The following is an 18829-nucleotide window of genomic DNA, read 5'->3' on the forward strand; positions in this document are numbered from 1 at the left end:
TAATCACTAGACCAGTGACTTCCAAACTGTTCTGATCGTGCACCACATCAGTAAAAATTCTTGAGCATGAACCCCCAATATATGTGTATTTGTCTAAAAATTATATACAGGTACCACTGTACTAATATAGTATGTATGTTATACACAAAAATAAAAAGTAAAAAAAATGAGATAAAGATGAAACAAATAATATTTTTAAATATTTGTTATTTTGTTTATTAATGGTACAAAAAATTTTTACTCTTTTATTATTAATATTGATATTTTTAATGAGAACAATATGTGGCTGAACATGCTTCATTATTTTTTAAATTTTCGGTTTAACACTTTATGGTACAGTGATTAAAAAGCCTGGTTCTATGTTCAGTTTACTTGGTTTTAAATGTCTGTCATAGCTGGAAAAGATAACCCACAAAGATATATAGACCCAAATGGAAGAAATGCATTGGCGGCAGCACTTACTAAATCATGATACTAATTTTCCAATGCCATCTTCCAATTAAACGAATTTTTTAATGGAAATTTGGCTAGGAAATTTCCACCTTCTGTGACGTCAATCACTTGCTCTTGTAAACTAATGAGAAGGTGCTGCATTTTTAATTTTAACCAATGGGTTCAAACCTACTGAAAATATTTGTTTGGATCATTTTTAAACAGATTAGGAAATTCTGTTTCCAAGTTTTTTCAGTGTACAGATACAAGAGTTTTTATAGGTAACATGCATCATTTTCAGCAACAAAATCATATGGTGATGGAAAAGCTTCCAAACATGTTTTCAAAATGGTCTCTCCACAGCATGAGTTTCTTTTGACAAGCACTTACTTTCCTACTCATTGTTAAGCCACCATCTTAACCTTGAAAGGACAGATTAAGTGTGCTTATTTTTTCCAAAACTATCTGCTAGGTAGCATATTACTGACAGTGACTTTTCACCACAGAAAAAGTCAGCAAATTTGGAACATTTCTCTTTTTGTAAAAGAAAAATGCGCAGTTCATCTCTTAATTTCAACAACTGTTTCAAGCGATTTGCCATGTGATAACCAGTGAACCTCTGTGCAATACAAAATAATTTTACGGTCAGTCTCCATCTTATTACAAAGTATTGTGAAGATTCTACTGCTTAAAGGTCTTGATTTTATAAAATTAACCAAGTTGATGATATACTGAAGCACTTTGTGCACTTCTGGGTCCAACTTCTGGGCAGCAATAGCTTGCCTATGAATGATGCAGTGAGTGAACTTCAGGTGCGGTGCCAGCTCTGTAACCTTATCCCAGACTCACTATGATCAGAGCAGCTGCTTCGTCAATAGTTACTCTTTCACGGTTTTTCCATAAAACAGGTTTTATTAAAGTCATTTACTGTTGAGATTATATGTCCTTTGGCACATCTTTCTTTTAGTGGCTCACAAGAAAGTAGTTCTTCATGTACTTCATTACTGAAACAGAGTCTAGCAAACACCATAAGCTGAGATATGGACCTGCACTTTCAGCCAACTGCATAGCAAACCTCCCACGCTGTGTGATTTGTTCTAATACTTGTTTCTTCAAATCTTCATCAATGTTTTGTATGCATCTTCCGACTGTATTTGCTGACAAAGGAGCACAATTTAGAGTTTGTAGCCATGTTGTTTCCCATGTATTATTTCAGCCATTTTTACTGTGTCAGGAAGAATAAGTGCATCCCCAATAGTATGTGGCTTTTTGTCTTTTGCTATTAAGAAGCCTCAAAAGAGGCTCCTGAAGTTTTATGATTTAGTGAAATTTTGTAAAATACTGTATTGAATATCGCATGACTTTAAACATTGCTGATTAGATCTGATTAGATTGGCAGTGTTTTTATCTCGTAATGATGAAGAGCTCATACTAGGTCTAGAAGAAGTGTTTGCTCTGGCATTTTCCTGTTCCTTTGTGCTGTCATTATTAGCCATAAATTATCTTCAACCTGCTCTTTCTTTGCAGGAATCTTTTTAAGCCACTCCTTCATTTTGTGAGGGTTAGTTTGGTTAAAACTAGGTAATATAATCCATAAATCCACGTAACTAGGCATACAAAAAATATGCATTGCAATATGCTGCAAGCAGATCAATGAGTGAGAGCACCACTGCCAACACTTTTGCATTATGGAGCACCCACACTTCCCTCAGCACATGTGCTCGTGACACAGGACCCTCTTGACTTATGGATGGATTGAGGGTGCCAGTGTCAATACATATATTTCTTTCTTTTTTTTTTTTTTTAGATAAAAAAATAAACAAAAATAGAAGTTCTAATACACCCAATTAATCATCTTGCGCACCTCCTGGGGTGTGCATCCACTTTGAAGACCACTGCATTAGACCTGACAAATTCAAATTTTGTCATTTCCAAATACTTCTTATATTTGTATAGTTCCTGGCAAAACCTGGAAGCCAGTAAGAATAAGGAACTTAACAGGAACTGTTAAATAATTTAAAGCAAATGTCACCAAAAGATTGTCTTATAGCAGTTTTATTTTCTTTTTGTAATTCTTTTAATTATTTCCCTGATCAATCAAGCTCCTTTGTTGGCCTTTTTATACCCCTTATTGAGATAATATTCAGGTTTATAAATGAATCTGCAGTTTCTCTTACAAATACTGCTGAGGCACACAATTAATTACAGATCTAAATACCATTCTCAACTTACTTACAGCGACTATACATCTGATCTTTTATGGCCTTGGGGTTTCTTTTCTTAAGAAAAAGAGGCCATTTTTTTTTTCCCCTTAATTTCGTACTACCTGCCCATTATGCATTTTCTTTTCAAATATCTGAAAACATATTAAAAAAAAAAAAAAAGAAGAAAATAATTTCAAATACTTGAAAAACACTAATGTTTTCCTGCTAGTTAATAAGTCTAACTTCTCTTTCTGAATTGTCTTCTTCCACGAACTTTTCTTCTGCCTGTTTTTGAGGCCACAGAAATTTAGTCATAATCTGACCGGCATCAAATATCCACCATATAATTTCATTTGCTGTTGTTCACAAAAGTATAGATTTTAATATCCTCTGTATATTAGTTTATTATTTTAAGCACACAACCAGCGTAATTATATCTACACAGGCCCCTGAACAGATGTTATGTGAGAACGTAATACTAGAATGTATCTCCTGAGGCATTACTTTGATAATGCAGGTAAACACATAACATATAATCTCATTCACAACTTTAAGATCAATTTTAAAGCCAATTAGGGTGGGGGTTTTTATCCTGTATTACTCCTGCATGGAATGCTGTTTTCCAACCTATGTCTCCTAACATTCAGACAAGCTACTCTAATTTCTTAAATTTACTCCTGGACATTTTATAATCATTTGTTTTCAGGCCAGTAGTAACTTCAGGCTTTAATAGTTCTTTTTACCTCCTCCTCTATCCTAACGTATTTACAGACATTTGTGTAACTTCTTTGTTTTGTCTGTTTTGATTTTTTTTTTTTTAATTTAAACATCATATTTTTAGCCCCTTCTCATAAAATAGGCTTTCTGTTCCTCTGTTTGTCTTTGCAGTTTTCCTCGGTACAATTTACCATTCTCAAACATGGCTGTATATAGTTAACTGCAGGCCGTCATTCCTTGTACAGTGGCAACAACACTTTTCCCTTTCTACTGGAAACATCTTTCTGACAAATCCAAGACTGTTTTCCCTAAAAAAAAACAGGCAGCTACGTGTTAGTAGTGTCTTACAATTGACTAAAGTTCTGAGGTGTTTTTCCTTATTTCCAACTGATTATTCCTGAGAGTATCACAGAAATGCCTCTTACTCATAGCTCATAACATGGCTTTGTACTTTGTACACTTCAATTTCAACCCATTTTTATTACTGAAGTCTTCAAAGATACCCTATTCTTTCTGCAAGGCATTCTAATCCTCACTCGAATTGACAGGGCATCGCAGCTTTGTCATCGGCTTATTTCTCTATCATACTGCTATTTTTCTTCCCAAGGTTATCACTGAAAACTGTAAATAAAATAGCATTGTAGGACCAATCCTAAAGAAACATCAGTAACTCCCAGCCCCACAGTTTCTCTCGTAATAGCTAGGCTGCTGTCTTGTTGTTACCAAGTTCTTGACTACCAGGCAGCTTTTCACTCCTCTAATTTAACAGTTTTCCTCATATTCACTAGCTAATCCATAAGAGTGACTCACAGGGTAACTGTGTCACTGATACAAGCGGAGGCCACCTGGCATAAGAATGAATCTCACCAACAAATATCCCCCAGTGGTGGAACACCCCCAGATCATGTTCTTCACAGCAGAAAACTATGTTTACTAAGGATCAAAAGCCAGATGTTGATTTTCATTATCTTGTCATTCCTCCATCTTCTTTCTCTGGGGATCAAGAGAATTACAGTGAAGCTGATCCAAAATTCCCCATCTTTGTGCATGTAGTCTACCTCTTCATATACTTGTTCTGACCTGCTCCAGCCAAAACTGGGGGTGTTGTTTATCCCAACAGATCTAACTCTCTTTTATCTCCAGGAATTTTTATTTTCTGGAGACGTTCTGATGCTAAGGACAACAAATTACACAGATGTGCTGGTTACTAGCACTGGTGTATGTCATAAGTCTCCACCCCAACCCCAAATATTTTCCAAAATCAAAGTCCAGGTACTCTCTGCCATCACCTGGAGGGGGTACATGTGTGTGTAGTTCTTTGCTATTGTTGTTTAAAACCATGTCTCTTCTTACACTGATTCCTTATTCCCATCTGTGAAATGTATTAAAGAATATCTAGGCCCCCAATTCACAGTCCAGGCTAACAACCTCTAATTTTTACTAACTAATTTTTACTGGCAACTAAATCTCTTGATTATTGTTCATGTTTTCCTTTCTGATTTTTAAATAAGATAAATCTTTTAATTCCTGTCTTCTTCTTGTAAATATGCTATATTTTATGTCATCTGAAATTACTACTCAGTAGTGTTACTGTTAGCCTGTTCCTACAGTTCATGATGTTTCTGCTAGCAAACAGTATTTTTCTTTGTGAGGTCTTGGCCAGAAAGATTTACCTCTCCCACTCTTGTCCACAGAATTCTTGGTGATTTCTAGCCATCCAATAAGTATTTGCAGACTCTTCAGACAAAGTCACTGTCATGTCTGAAGACAGGTTTTACTTTCTGTTACTAATTCCTGTGTAAAAAGACTTTGATTCATCCCATGATTAAGCATTCTTTGTACTGTGAAATACAGATTCTATTTCACTGGTTATTTCTTCTATTAGTTTCCGATGCTTTTTTTTGTTGTTTTTTTTTCTTTTTTCCCCCCCATATTATCCTTATTTCTTTACTAGGCTACCTCATTACTCTCATAATAGCACTGAAAGACAAAATGCTTTCCAAAGCTGCTGTATCCAGTTAGGCTCTTGTTCTCTCTCCTTGGACCATCTTTAGTGCTGCATCACTAGCTAGTTTCATGCCTTTTCCCAGTCTTAAAGGAGAAAGTCTAATATTTCTACAGTTTCCCCTGAGTGTTGCCATCTGGTGTTCAGCAACTCATTAATAGCATTCACTAGATTAGAGTCACAGAATCACAGAACAGTAGGGGTTGGAAGGGACCTCTGGAGATCATCTAGTCCAACCCCCCCTGCCAAAACAAGTTCACCTACAGCAGGTTGGACACAAACGCATCCACGCGGGTTTTGAATATCTCCAGAGAAGGAGACTCCACAACCTCCCTGGGTAGACTGTTCCAGTGCTCTGCCACCCTCAAAGTAAAGAAGTTTTTCCTTATGTTCAGATGGAATTTCCTGTGTTCCAGTTTGTACCTATTGCCTCTTGTCCTATTACTGAGCACCACTGAAAAGAGTTTGGCCCCATCCTCTTGACACCCACCCTTTAGATATTTGTAAGCATTGATGAGATGCCCTCTCAGTCTTCTCTTCTCCAGGCTAAACAGACCCAGGTCTCTCAGCCTTTCCTCAAAGAGAGAGGCTCCAGTTCCTCAATCACCTTTGTAGCCCTTGGCTGGGCTCTCTCCAGTAGTTCCCTGTCCTTCTTGAACTGGGGAGCCCAGAACTGGACACAGTACTCCAGATGTGGCCTCATCAGGGCAGAGTAGAGGGGGAGGATGACCTCCCTTGACTTGCTGGCCACGCTCTTCTTAATGCACCCCAGGATGCCGTTGGCCTTCTTGGCCACCAGGGCACATTGCTGGCTCATGGTCAACTTGCCCATCAGTACTCCCAGGTCCCTTTCTGCAGAGCTGCTCTCCAGCAGGTCAATCCCTAAACTGTACTGGTGCATGGTGTTATTCCTCCCTAGGTGCAGGACCCTACACTTGCCCTCGTTTAACCTCATTATGTTCCTGTCTTCCAACTCTCTAGCCTGTCCAGGTCTCGCTGTATGGCAGCACAGCCTTTTGGTGTGTCAGCCACTCCTCACAGTTTTGTGTCATCATCAAACTCAAACCAGTTTAAAGTGATACAGAGTGGACTAAACACTTTCCTCCAGCTAACAAAGCAGGAGCAGTATCCATGTACGCTTGGACATTCTGTAACTCAGGTATCATTTTCAATAGGACAAAGCACTTTGGATATTAAGTTACAAATCTTAGCCAGTGTTTCAAGTCAATATAATAACAGGTACAGGAAATTAATGCAAAATACAGTGTCGCAATGTGTCCAGAGATGATGGAAAACGAACACACCCCAACCGGGCAGAGCTGCTGTCAGCATGTCCAGTCCTGAGGCTTCAAAAGGCAGTGAGGTAAGACAGAGCAGATACTTCTAATAAATGTGGCTGCTTTCCATACTCTTTTGGCGATTTCATGTGGGCGCAAATGTATACAAGCCTACGCATCTTTGTTCTTAAGTGAAAGGCACTTCAGCGCTCTCCTCAACTGCTACAGGAGCCTCGTTCCTACAACATCCACAGAGACAGTCCCACATCCCATAGGGAAAAGGCCCAACACTGATGCAGTCAGGAAACAATTGATGAGTCTGACCTTTACCACCCCATTTGCATGTATGGCAACCAGACCTCTGCGGATTACCTTTGATCTCAACATTTCCTCCGGTGCTAGCAGCTGCCTCCAGGGCAAGTTCTTCATTGGCTGACTATTTAGCAGACATGGGATATATTTCCCAGCTGTACTGTCCAATGCCCTTCCCCTTGCTGACAGCTACAAAATGGAGAAGACATAAATATGTTCCCTGGAAAAACTATACCACCTTGGGTAAAATGTTGGGATGGAAAGAAATAGCTTCAAGCATTTCATTCTGCATTTACTCCAAGAACAGAGTGCCTACAATTCCAACAGTCTTCCAACAAGACATGATAGCAGATTATCACATTACAAACAGCTACAGCCCCTCCCAGCTCTCAGTGAAAGGCATTTCAGCTAACAAGCTTTACTTTTGTCTTTGCTATCTACCAGAGGACAGAAATAGTTACCACAGCAAAGCTGATGAATGACAAGTCACTATCTTGTCTGAGCCAGAGAAACATGACCAACAAAAGTGGGATAAAATCAGACTGGGCATGCTTAATTAAGTCTTCATTAATAACCTTCTGAAATCTATATATATCGCATACTCTTTTTTTTTCTATTTTCCCTTCAGGAAGCATTTTGAAGTCCTCACTGAGGAAACCCCCACTGGAATCTACGACAGTTTTCCAGGAATCAGAATTTGCACAGGTCAAAATTAAAGGACCATGCTGTTACCTTTTAGCTCACATCATTAAAACAGATAATATGGCATTGTCTATCTTGTAAAGTCAACATAGAAGAAATATTTATCTAAAAGTAATTCATAAAGGTACAGGAATTGTTATTTTCTCATCCAACTAAAAATTGTGGCATAATACAAGCTGCCTGTAGCTCATATTAGCATTATCCAGGCTCATGCTACACATTAGACATGGCCTATGAAACACTCTAACCTCAAGGCAAAGCAATTCTTAATATCAAATGCTCACACAAAGACAGTTCAGGGTTGTGAAAAATACTTCCCTCCAACCTCAATTTCCACCTTCACTTTGTCATATGCTAACAAAGATAGCATTAATGTCACAGTTCAAAAACTAATGCTTACCTAAGAATATTTTCCCTTCTCTGCCAAAATACTCTATTTATTATTCCCACTCCAGAAGAGAAAGCATAAAGTTATTCTTTATATAGTCAAGGAAATTCTGCCTTAAAAAGTGCTGACAACCTAGAATGTGGGCAAATTTATCAATTTATTGCACATAATACAGACAATTCAAACACTACCTGCAAAAATCCATATGGATGTACCCCTGCTTACTGAAACTAGTATATTGGATGACCTATTTATCCCAAGTTATTGGAAGATACTTAGAACCTTCAGAAGAAGACAGCTTGTAATAAACAGGAACTAAATCAAACAACATTCAAATGATGGGGAATGAAATATGATTTTGGATATAACCCTGGGTAGAAATACTTAATGACTATTTATTAGATTGGGCTTCTTGCAGAAACAGGCAGGGGAAATTTTAGAAGCGCCCTGTACAACCCCAGCTGTTCTTATTAATGTCAACAACAGCACAGCTTTCTGTATTTCTGAAAATTCCGCATATTACAAGTGTTTCTCACAGTACAAGTTTTTATAGGTGAGCTTCTTTGTTCTAATTGTTTATCAGTTTAGGAGTACACACAGAATCCAAAGGATACACAGGCTTCAAAGGTATACACATTGAACTGATCAAGCTAATAGAAGAGATAAAATATCACCTTCTGGAAATATTATCCTTTATTTGCCAAGAGTGGTGACAATGTTTAGAATGGGATACTCCAACCAAACATATCTGATGACTGTGATTAGGTAAGCAATACTATTTTAAGCACTAAGAAAAGAAAATCATATTTATACACATTGCATTGTACATTTACTGGATCTAATTATGGTTTTAATAGAAAAGCTGATAAAACAACATTCCAAGCATGACAAGGGCTGTATCTCTGCTATTAAACCAAATGGACCTGAGAAAACTCTAGGCATTGAAGCCAGATAGCATGGAAGAGACCTTGTTTAGTCCGGTAAAGACTCTTAGTCTCTACAATGTGACAGCTGAGTACAAACTGGTCCCTGGAACTTCCCAGCTTCAAAACCATGCTGAGGAATTGTCTGGAAGTAATCTAGATGGCACATGCCGAAGTCATGCCAGAGGACATTCTAACAGTTTGCTAGTACAGATGATGTTGGTCCAGCACCCAGGAAGACTCCTGGATACTTCTTTCTGGTTTTCTAGAGCAAATATAGCCGCAGAGGCTGTCAGCATCCTAAGAGATTACCAGAAAAGATCTGATACAAATCAATGTTAAAACCAAAGATACAGATTGGAAGAAGCAACCACAGGACAGAATAAAAGTAATTCCAGGTTCAAAACAAAGGGTTTGGTGAAGACCATGCCATTTACAGAAGATCAGATAGTAGCCACAGTACTTCTTTCAGATACATTATAATTAGCATAGTCATTGACTCAAAATCATGCTACTATAACTCACTATGCTGAAGAAAACCAGAAGATTATCCCCTCTACTACTGGAGACTACTGAAGACTATTTGCTTGTGGTGCCACTCTAATTGAATACAGCACATTCATGTATTCCACAAAGTATAACTCAACATGATGGCTTTGACTTATGAGATTCTAAATGCAATGAGTCTTAGGTTAATAAAAAACCACAAAACAATAACCAAAAAACCTTTGTTTCATTAAATGTGTCATAGCAATTCAAAAGCACAACATACATTTATAAAGGACACAGTATTTTTGAGAAATAATCTCTCCATTCAGAAATTCTTTCCAATTTGCTGTGATGGAACTAAAGTCTACAAAGGAAAACCTTCAAAAGTTACCTGTTCTGATTTCAAATAAAGGTTGAAACTTAGGAATTCAGAACTGAGATGGAAGGAAGGAAGGTATCACTAATTCTAAACTGAATAAAAGATTTTATTTTTCATTTATTGTCTAATTTAATATAGGATATTATTTACCCATTTTCTATAAAACGAACCATATGTGCTAGAAGGGGGAATATCTGTATGTTTCAGGAAGAGCTCACATGTAACCAAGAAAGCCTGAAACAACAGCTCTAAGGTGTAAACTATCATCACATTAATCTCTGTGGATGCTACTTAACCTGCTGATTATGCTTTAGAATTAGAACCTAAGCACCAAAGCGTTCCTAAGAAAATAATTATGTTATGAAATGTATATAACAGTCTAGTGAAATACTCTTTTGGGAGAAGACAGACATTGATCTGACTTTTCTCTAGAAGAAGAGACGTTTGGACTCAAGTCCTCAAAAGCTCAAGAGGGCTCTAGGCTCTAGTGAGTATCACATTGGTTAAAAGCCTCTCTTCCCATGACTGACCTAGCATAGGTATACAGATCCAGAACAGTGTTCCCAGCTATTACCTTCGAGCAGAGACGGATATTTTTCTACAAGATGACTATTTTGAGGGATAAAATTTAGGCTATACTCTTTTCTCTAGTATTTCCTACTGTCTACTTAGACAGCTTCCCACACAAAGTACTTCTGGGACCAGGACCTGGAGGACAACAAGTTGAGCATGAGCCAACAATGTGCCCTCACAGGCCATAGATTTCTTGGAATTCATTGGCAGCAGATCTAGGCACTGGTGAGAGACCACCACTGGTTGTAGGCTCCCCAGTAAAAGAAAGACATGGACATACTGGACTGAGTCCTGCAAAGGGGCTACAGAGATGATAAAAGGACTGGAGCGTCTGTCATACAAGGAGAGCTTGAAGAAGTTGGGTCTCTTCAGAAGTTGGTTCTCTCTTCTTGGGAGAAGAGAAGGCTCAGGCAAGTATTACCAATGTGTGTAAATACCTGATGGGGTAACTAAAGAAGATGGAGCCAGACTGTTCTCAGTGCTGCTCAGTGAAAAGACAAAAAGCAATAGGTACAAACTGAAACACGGGAAATTCTGTTTAAACCTAATAAAAACCTTTTTTTCTGTACAGGCTGCCCAGCGAGTTTATGGGCTTTCCATCCTTGGAGATACGGTTCTAGGCAAGCTGCAGAAGCTGGCTCTGCTCTGAGCAGGGGCATTGGACTAGACAATCTCCTGAAGTGATTTCATGAAACCTATTGTCAAGTATACAATCTTTTAAAATATTTCTCCCTTCATTCTACCAGTAATGTTGAAATACCATTATAAGTATGCTAAAAGATGCTGATCTACTTGCAATGACCTGTTAAAAACGTATACATTTTTAAATTATACAAATAGATTAGAAAACCATGAATTAGACTGAACTGTTTCTACATTACTGTTTTAAAGAGCAACATAAAATGAACTGGGAGAAAGAGCTGCATAAATACCCTGGAGTAAAACTAGAGGTTGTAATCCTAAGAATGGAAGCACAACATGAACAAAGCTGTTCTCTACAAAGGCTGAATATCATATCTATTATATGTTAGGTACAATCTGCTTTAAATGTCAAAGTTGTTTAGATAAATATTAAATGGGCCTCATTTTGACCATGTCCACTAACACTTCTTTATGATACTGAGTGTAATTGAGTGAATATTTGCTTTTAAGAAGGAGTTTTTTATAAGATTGTCTGTGAACTCAACACTTAGCAGAAAGTGACAAGGAGCAGAGAAAAGAAATTATCCGAATATCCCATTTGGGACTGAGTGCTTATCACAGATATTAGCTCCTGACCTCGGGGAAAAGATAGGAGGCACTTGACATTGATGTTTATACTGTATTCTCCTCAAAAGCCTAAAAAAGCTTTACTATATGCCTTCTAAAAATCTTGAGCACCAAAACAATGTCACGAAACAAACACACATAATATATATTCTTTCACTGATATAATTAGTAGTAATATATTGCATTCATACAGCAGTTTCCAACCTTGTGGCGTTACATTTTGTTTCCGTTTCAAGCACACAATGCATTGGATTGCTTTACTTACTAGTAGCAGTAGCAGGACAATATCAGGATTATCACAGGCACAGGCTACATGCATTGATGTCCAAAAATCCTCATCTTGATGATTTACATTTACTCCTCTGTCAATTAGAATTTCTGCAGCAAAGGCATTATCGTAGCGTGCACACTAGAAGAAAGCAGAGCATATTAGGGATGGTGTTTTACTCAGTGTACAACTGAATATATCACATACAATTTTTACTCCATTTAACATTTAAATTGAGCAGATGATGCACTATAGTTAAACTGCTGTGTTTGTAGCGGACAACAGCTGATGAATCTACAGAAATAGTTTTGTGGAGATTACAAGTTCCATGTGCATGACTCACAGAGTCCCCTATTCCCTGTGAAAAAACACTATATAAAATCTGCTGAAATCTACAGTAAAAATAAGGTTTTCTTTCTGTTCAATGTTGTCATTCTATAGCAATGGACAGGCGTCAGTGCATGACGATCACATCATAAGCAGGGGCATCTAAGTACATGTACACCCACATGTACCTATGTCCACACGTATGTGAATTTCTGCCCTTTATGCAGTTCATAGCAATAATACACACCTCTTCATAACCACTGCTATTTCCAATCCACTAACTGTACTGATTCCTATTCAAGTCTCTCTGACAGGTAAGTACTCTGCACACTAAGGGTGTATTAGGGGCGGGGAGAAGGGTGGTTTGCACCCATGTGTATTTGTATACTCTGTTTTGTTTTGTTTTGATGATAGAGGTCACTAATTTTGGCAGAGAAGAAGAAACTGCCTTAGCTATTGTTTTGAGCTTACTCCTCTGTCACATCTGTGACTTTTTATGGATGTGTTTATGGATAATACTTTAAAAGACAATCAGAGCATCTAAGTCAAGTTCTAACTCTGGCCTAACATACAATCCCAGTAACTCTTTAGAGAAGGATCCTTTCTGTTTCCCCACTGGAAAGAGGCTACAGGGAGAGTAATTTTCTGTATTAGATACTTAGATGATTCAAATATAATCCTTAATATCTATGCCTCTTCCAATATTTGAAGCTGTGGAATATTTCCCTGTCCCAAAAAGCTCACATACACACTGAGAGTGCAAATACAGTGAAATCTGCAGATAATTTGCAAGTGGGGATTAAATAATCATGTCGTTATGTCTGTAGCCCATGTGGAACCACACCATGGCATCCAGTTTGCTGTTCTCTATTAATTTGCCATGGAAGCCAGGACACTGGAGGAAAAGGGGAAGAAGCAAAAAGGCTTAACTGGATTCCACTGTGAAGTCAAGACATAGGTGAGATATTCAACTGAATGCAGAAGCTGCATGTACTACTGTGACTATAAGTATAGATAACTCGGAAGATGAAAATTAAACTCTATGAGGCTAAAAAGCAGTCCTGCTTTAAATGATTTCCAAACATACTGACCATTAGATTGTAGAAGAGAAATTAAGTTCTGATGTATTTCCTTTAGCTTGTAACTTATCTGACAGCTCTAGAAACAGATGCTTTGTTTTGTTGTGTCAGTATCATTCAGTATATCAGTAGTATAACTTACATTGAGCTGTTCAATGTTCAAATTTTAACAAATCAGAGATAAGACATTTTAAAATACAGACAAACATGATCTCATACCAATCAGATTTTCAAGGCATTGATAAGCAAAAAATTTTCTAGAAAGCTTCCATACAAAACAAATGATAGATGTCACTGAGCCATTTTGTGTATTAATAGCAGATATAGAGCCTTTTGTGATTAGTTACCAGTTTGAAAACAGCCTAGATTTGTAGCAGCAACTTAATTGCTGCTGCTCCTTGATTCTTCTTTAATGGAGTTTGTGAAGCAATTGGGCAATCTCAAAGTTCCAGGAGAAAACTGGCACTCATATACTTTTTTACTAGGGCAGGTTGGATGATTGCCTGCATGAATTGATATGACACTATTTGCTTCCCAATGAATGGGAAACTCAGACAAGTACTTTCTTTTTTGGTACTTCTCCTCTCATGGAGTTTAATGAGAGTTCAGTGAATACCTTTGAAGCTCCCATGGCTTCTCTGAGATTCAACTATATTGGGATACTCTCTACAGAGATAGCAACAGAATCTTTACGAAGTGTCACATTAGATTTTAATTTTTTTTAGAAATATATCACATTTTGGCAGTCAATAGAAATGGGAAAAGAAAAAGGAAGTATATCACGAGTCAGATTTTAAGTAAAATGTGAACATAAATATATTTTCCATTCATTCTGGAATAAAAACTTTTACTCTACAACTGGAAAGAATAAACACTGATCAAGCTTCCTTTTTGAGAAAGCAGCTTACATAGAATTACAGTGGTAAAACTATTAGTTAGAATGGATCTGAGTGGGCTTTAAAAATATAACAAAGATGTATGCTAAATTACTATTTTGAGTTGTTGCAGGAAAATAAATTTGGATTATCTGTTTCCCTGTATCATGACTCTCCTATCTGTACTGCTCCCAAATCAGGGTCAAATCCAAGTTTCATTGATATCTGGTTTGCTCCCATCTCCAATAGGACCAGTATTTTCCTGTGGATGAATTATGACTACTTACAAGTAACTCAGACTAAACTGAGGCAGCAGATTACATACAGTTGTCTATTGGAAATATCTTAGCGCAGGAAGCTTTCCCTCCTTTTGAAGCATATATGCATCTGTGAAGCAGCAGGCACCAGTGGAGAGACACTGAGTGTGACCATGAACTGGGGTGTAATGCAAAAGATCAGGAAATGTAAAAAGCCACAGTTCAACTGCAGATTTTATCTGCAGTTAAAAAGTGTGCATCAGCTGAACCAGACAAAGCAACCTAAAATCCCTAAGGTGGATCGTTCTTTCTCCTATTTTAAAATGCCAGTGAGACAGATGCCACATCAGCCATACTGATTGTCTCCTAGGGCTGCAGCACAGGATAAAATTTGGGATGCCTTAGTTTTGAGAATCCCAAAAATAACATCTCGTATGGGGTGCATTTTTAAAGAGTGATTGAGCACCTTTGTAGCAGGCAAATATTTGGAGGAGAGGAAAGAGAACTTAAGTTTGCTCTGTTCCAACTCATTACTGCACCTTCCCCTTACCTGGGTCTCTACTTCCCAAAGTTGTTGGTAAGCAGCATGGCCATGGAAGATGGAAAATACAGATTAATTACACAAGGGAAACACTACATCTTGCAAGAGCATGGTTGCAGGTGTGCTGGAGTCCAGTAACATTGCGGGATCCTTTTTTTTCCATCAAGAAATCGCTCTATTTTGTGTACGTTCTATGAGAAACTTAATTCAACCGTTCTAAAATGAAACACTCTTCCAGAGACTTTTCACTAGATGTTATACCCTTGTATTTGTGAAGTCACTTTTATTCTAGCAGCATTATGCAATGAAGTTGGATCCAAATATCTTAAAATTGTTTCACATTGAATAGAAAGCATGTCTGCAATTAAAGCATCACAGACCAAAGTAAAGGATCATAAGACTTAGGAATTTATGATGAGTTTTGGCATTGACTTCAGCAAAGCCAAAATTTTACCTCCTCAGTATTTCCTTTCTGTTTGCCTGTCAATCTTTCCTCCACATGCCCTTACATCTTGCTTCTCTTTTGGTCATTGTATACAAACTGTTTTCCTTTTATCTTCCAGCTACTTAATCTAAATTGCTATGCAAATAATGATAAATTAAATGCAGATAATGTGTTAAATATCAACATATAGGAAATAGGTGCAAGAAAATATGCACAAAGCCAAAAGGAAAAATGTTACATCGTGGTGTTTTTCACATAGTATCTGTGAATCTCTGAACCATATAATTCTATCTTCAGAATCAAGCAATATTTCCTTTGTTCTTTCTTACTGCACAGATAATTTATAAATAAAACATTTCATTCTACTCTGTTAGTTACCATTCCTATGACATGATCCATCCTTTCGTAAGCAATTTGAAAACGACCATTTATTTCACACGCATAGCTGGATGCAATCATAATCACCGTGGAGGGCAGTGTAGATAAAAAATTATTGCTAAGCCTTTCTTTTTGTTAATATGCCCAATCTGCTACTCAGTATCCCACCACTTTTATCCACAGTCACTAATGCTAATCTTCAATCACTCTTACCAGATGGAGCAAGGAGCCTCCTGAGGAAACTAGTGTATGAGGGTCAGTACCATCCTTCAACAGCCGTAGCACTGAAATATCAAAGAAAAGAGGAATAAGAATTAATGCAGCAATACAGCTAATTCTGAGCTGTTAATAGGCTGATTCTTCATCATCTTCATTAAAAGATTTAATAATATATGCAAACCTCTCAGATAACATTTGCAAAACTATCATGTCAGCGTTTCCCATCTCATCTGTTTTAATGGCTAAGCCCGGAAGCAAAGGACCTTTGATAATGATGTTAAATATGAATGGTATCAAGGACTTCTCAAGCGGACAGATGAGCATGTCAGTTCCATACACAGGAGAGGGGAGGAGAGAGCTGGAGGAGAGACCCTTTCTCAAGGTCACAATCGCCTGATAAATTCATCTGGGAGCAAAATCACAGTCAACTGGTTTTATTTTAATTTGTAGCATTCCCATGAGATTTGTTGGCTTTTTCTGTAAATAATTGAAACCAGTGTTCACAACTTATATCACTTGAAATTAATCATTGTACTAAAGGTAAACGATCTGCACTCAATTTAACCTTTCCAGTGCATTGTCAGATCACTGACACAGCATAATTCTTAAAATGATACTTGGAGTCAAGCTCCACTCCCAGTTACATGTATCAAAACCCTTTGAAATGAAAACAGGCTTATAAAGCCAAGCAAAACCACAACCCTTCATAGTGTTGTTCAGTCAAGTGTGAAAATTTGGCACTTTTTCCCCATGGTCTTTATTGCCTTTATAATCTTTTCGCTCGGATTTAAAGCACTGACTAACTCATGCTACCAGTTTTCATTCCTGGAGCAGAATTGCACAGTAACAAGGCCAGACATTATCTGGGGAATCCGCACCAGCATTGGAACCCTGTCTTCACTAAACTGGAAGCAAGAACCCTTTTATAAGGCCTCCCTCCAGGAGAATAGGTGCCAATAATATTTCCTGTGTGGGAACACAGCTGGTTCTGCCTCCATCGTCTGGAAATCCTGGTTTTAATTCCCAGTTAACATTCCTGGATGGAGTTGTATAAAGGTCTGCATAGAAGTTTTAATTTTTGAGTAGCCCAGAAATCTGTTCCACTGCAGTGTCTGTCCTACAGGAGGGCCATAAATTTGTCTCAAAGCTCTTCGAAGTTCTGCAGATCTCTCAAGAGACTCATGGACACCCTCTCCTCCTTATCCATGCATTTTTGGCATATGTTTTCTTTCCCTCTAGAATATCTTGTAACTCAATTTTCACTGTACATTTAAACTTCTTACAGCATTCAAACATTAAGTTGACCTATTTGAAAGGAGTTCGTGTTCTTTTCAGATACTGTCAATTTACACAAGCAATGTTTTCTTAATATGTTTTTGGCCAGGTGCCTGAGAAAAATTCAGCCTAAGAAAGAAAATTTGGCTAAATGGTTGCAAACCTGTAAAATGAAAGTGAAAGAATAGGAAGGACATGGCATCGTCATTACTAAATACACAGTAAACACACTGGTATATTGGACAAATATTTGTAATAGTTATACAAATCCATTCAGTCTTTTCTCTTTTTTAAACTTTGAAAATCAAACAACAGTCCAAACCATTGTATAAATTCCTACTTTATAAATAGTTCCATGGTACCTATTTCTCCTCACCAAAGGTTTAGTTTCATTTAGTTTACATAGCTGTAAAAGACCTTTATGTTCTGGCAAAGGCCACTTTGAAAACTAACTACTATTAGAAGTCACTGTTGTCCCCAGCACGTCCACCAAAAGTAGAAGTGGAACATTAAGTAACATGGAATAAATAAACTGCAACAATTGCCAAGCAAGATGAAAAGCACTGAAGCAGAGCAGGAGAGTAGAGAAAAATTTATAAATTTTCATAACCTTGGGAAAAATGGATGAACGACAAAAAGCAAAGTATTTCTTTCTGCTCTAAGATCCACCAATCCAATACTAAAATACAAAATTGTCCTCATCCAGACAAAGAACACTAAAAATAAAGGTTCAGAAGTAAGTTCCTTCCATTCAATACCTAAATTGCAATTGCTGACCACATAAGGGGATGTTTCCTCTACCTCAGGTTTTTCTGAGTAAAGATCTTATTGCAAATCCTTCCTCCTTAAATAGGTGTGCAACCACATCCTCCTCAAGACTTAATATTTTCAATGGTCCTATGTTATGCCATTTCTTTAGAAGGCCAGAAAATACAAACTCCATATCACAGAAGATTTCTTAAGGATCTGAAAGTAATTTCATTCTGCCAATCCCATCAGGATTTCACATGAAAAAAATTAACAGTCCAAGTTGTTACCCTTCCTCCATCCCTGCTTTTCAGGGGGAAAAAAAAAAAAAATAAAAATCCACCCATTTCAGTCTCCTATGCACTTAATATAGTATTTTTATGCAGCATTCTTTCTTATGGACTCTGTGTGTAAGTTAAAAATGTGAACTATGGCTTGGTTCCACCTCCAATGATAGTCTCATTTGCAAATAAGGGATTTAAGGTAGATAGTGCTTAAAAGTGTGATTTGCAGGGATTATTAAACTGCCATAATTCTGTTCTCAACGAGGCTTTAACCGATGACATTGTTGAGCATATATAATTCTTTGAAAATGCCGTCTTTGTAGTGTACTCTTGCACACTGCACTGTTGTCAAAAGGGGGAAGGCATATGTCCTGGTTTGAAGTAAAATGGAACCAATTTTGTTCAGTAACTTTGCTTCTTAGCTGGGCCTCTCTTAACTACTGAAATTAACAGCATATTGTGCA

At 37.5% G+C, this 18829-nt stretch overlaps 1 protein-coding gene across 1 annotated transcript in view; it reads right to left on the reverse strand.

Annotated features, from left to right (window-relative positions):
• Window positions 1-18829, reverse strand: part of MYO16 (myosin XVI) — a 322775-nt gene that overhangs the window by 255542 nt on the left and 48404 nt on the right. Inside the window, 2 exon segments of the mRNA XM_009892140.1 lie at window positions 11936-12079; window positions 16054-16124. Coding sequence (XP_009890442.1) covers window positions 11936-12079; window positions 16054-16124 — 215 coding nt within the window.

This window comes from Charadrius vociferus, unplaced genomic scaffold, assembly GCF_000708025.1.
Source record: "Charadrius vociferus isolate BGI_N301 unplaced genomic scaffold, ASM70802v2 scaffold218, whole genome shotgun sequence".
Classification (NCBI taxonomy): Eukaryota; Metazoa; Chordata; class Aves; order Charadriiformes; family Charadriidae; genus Charadrius; species Charadrius vociferus.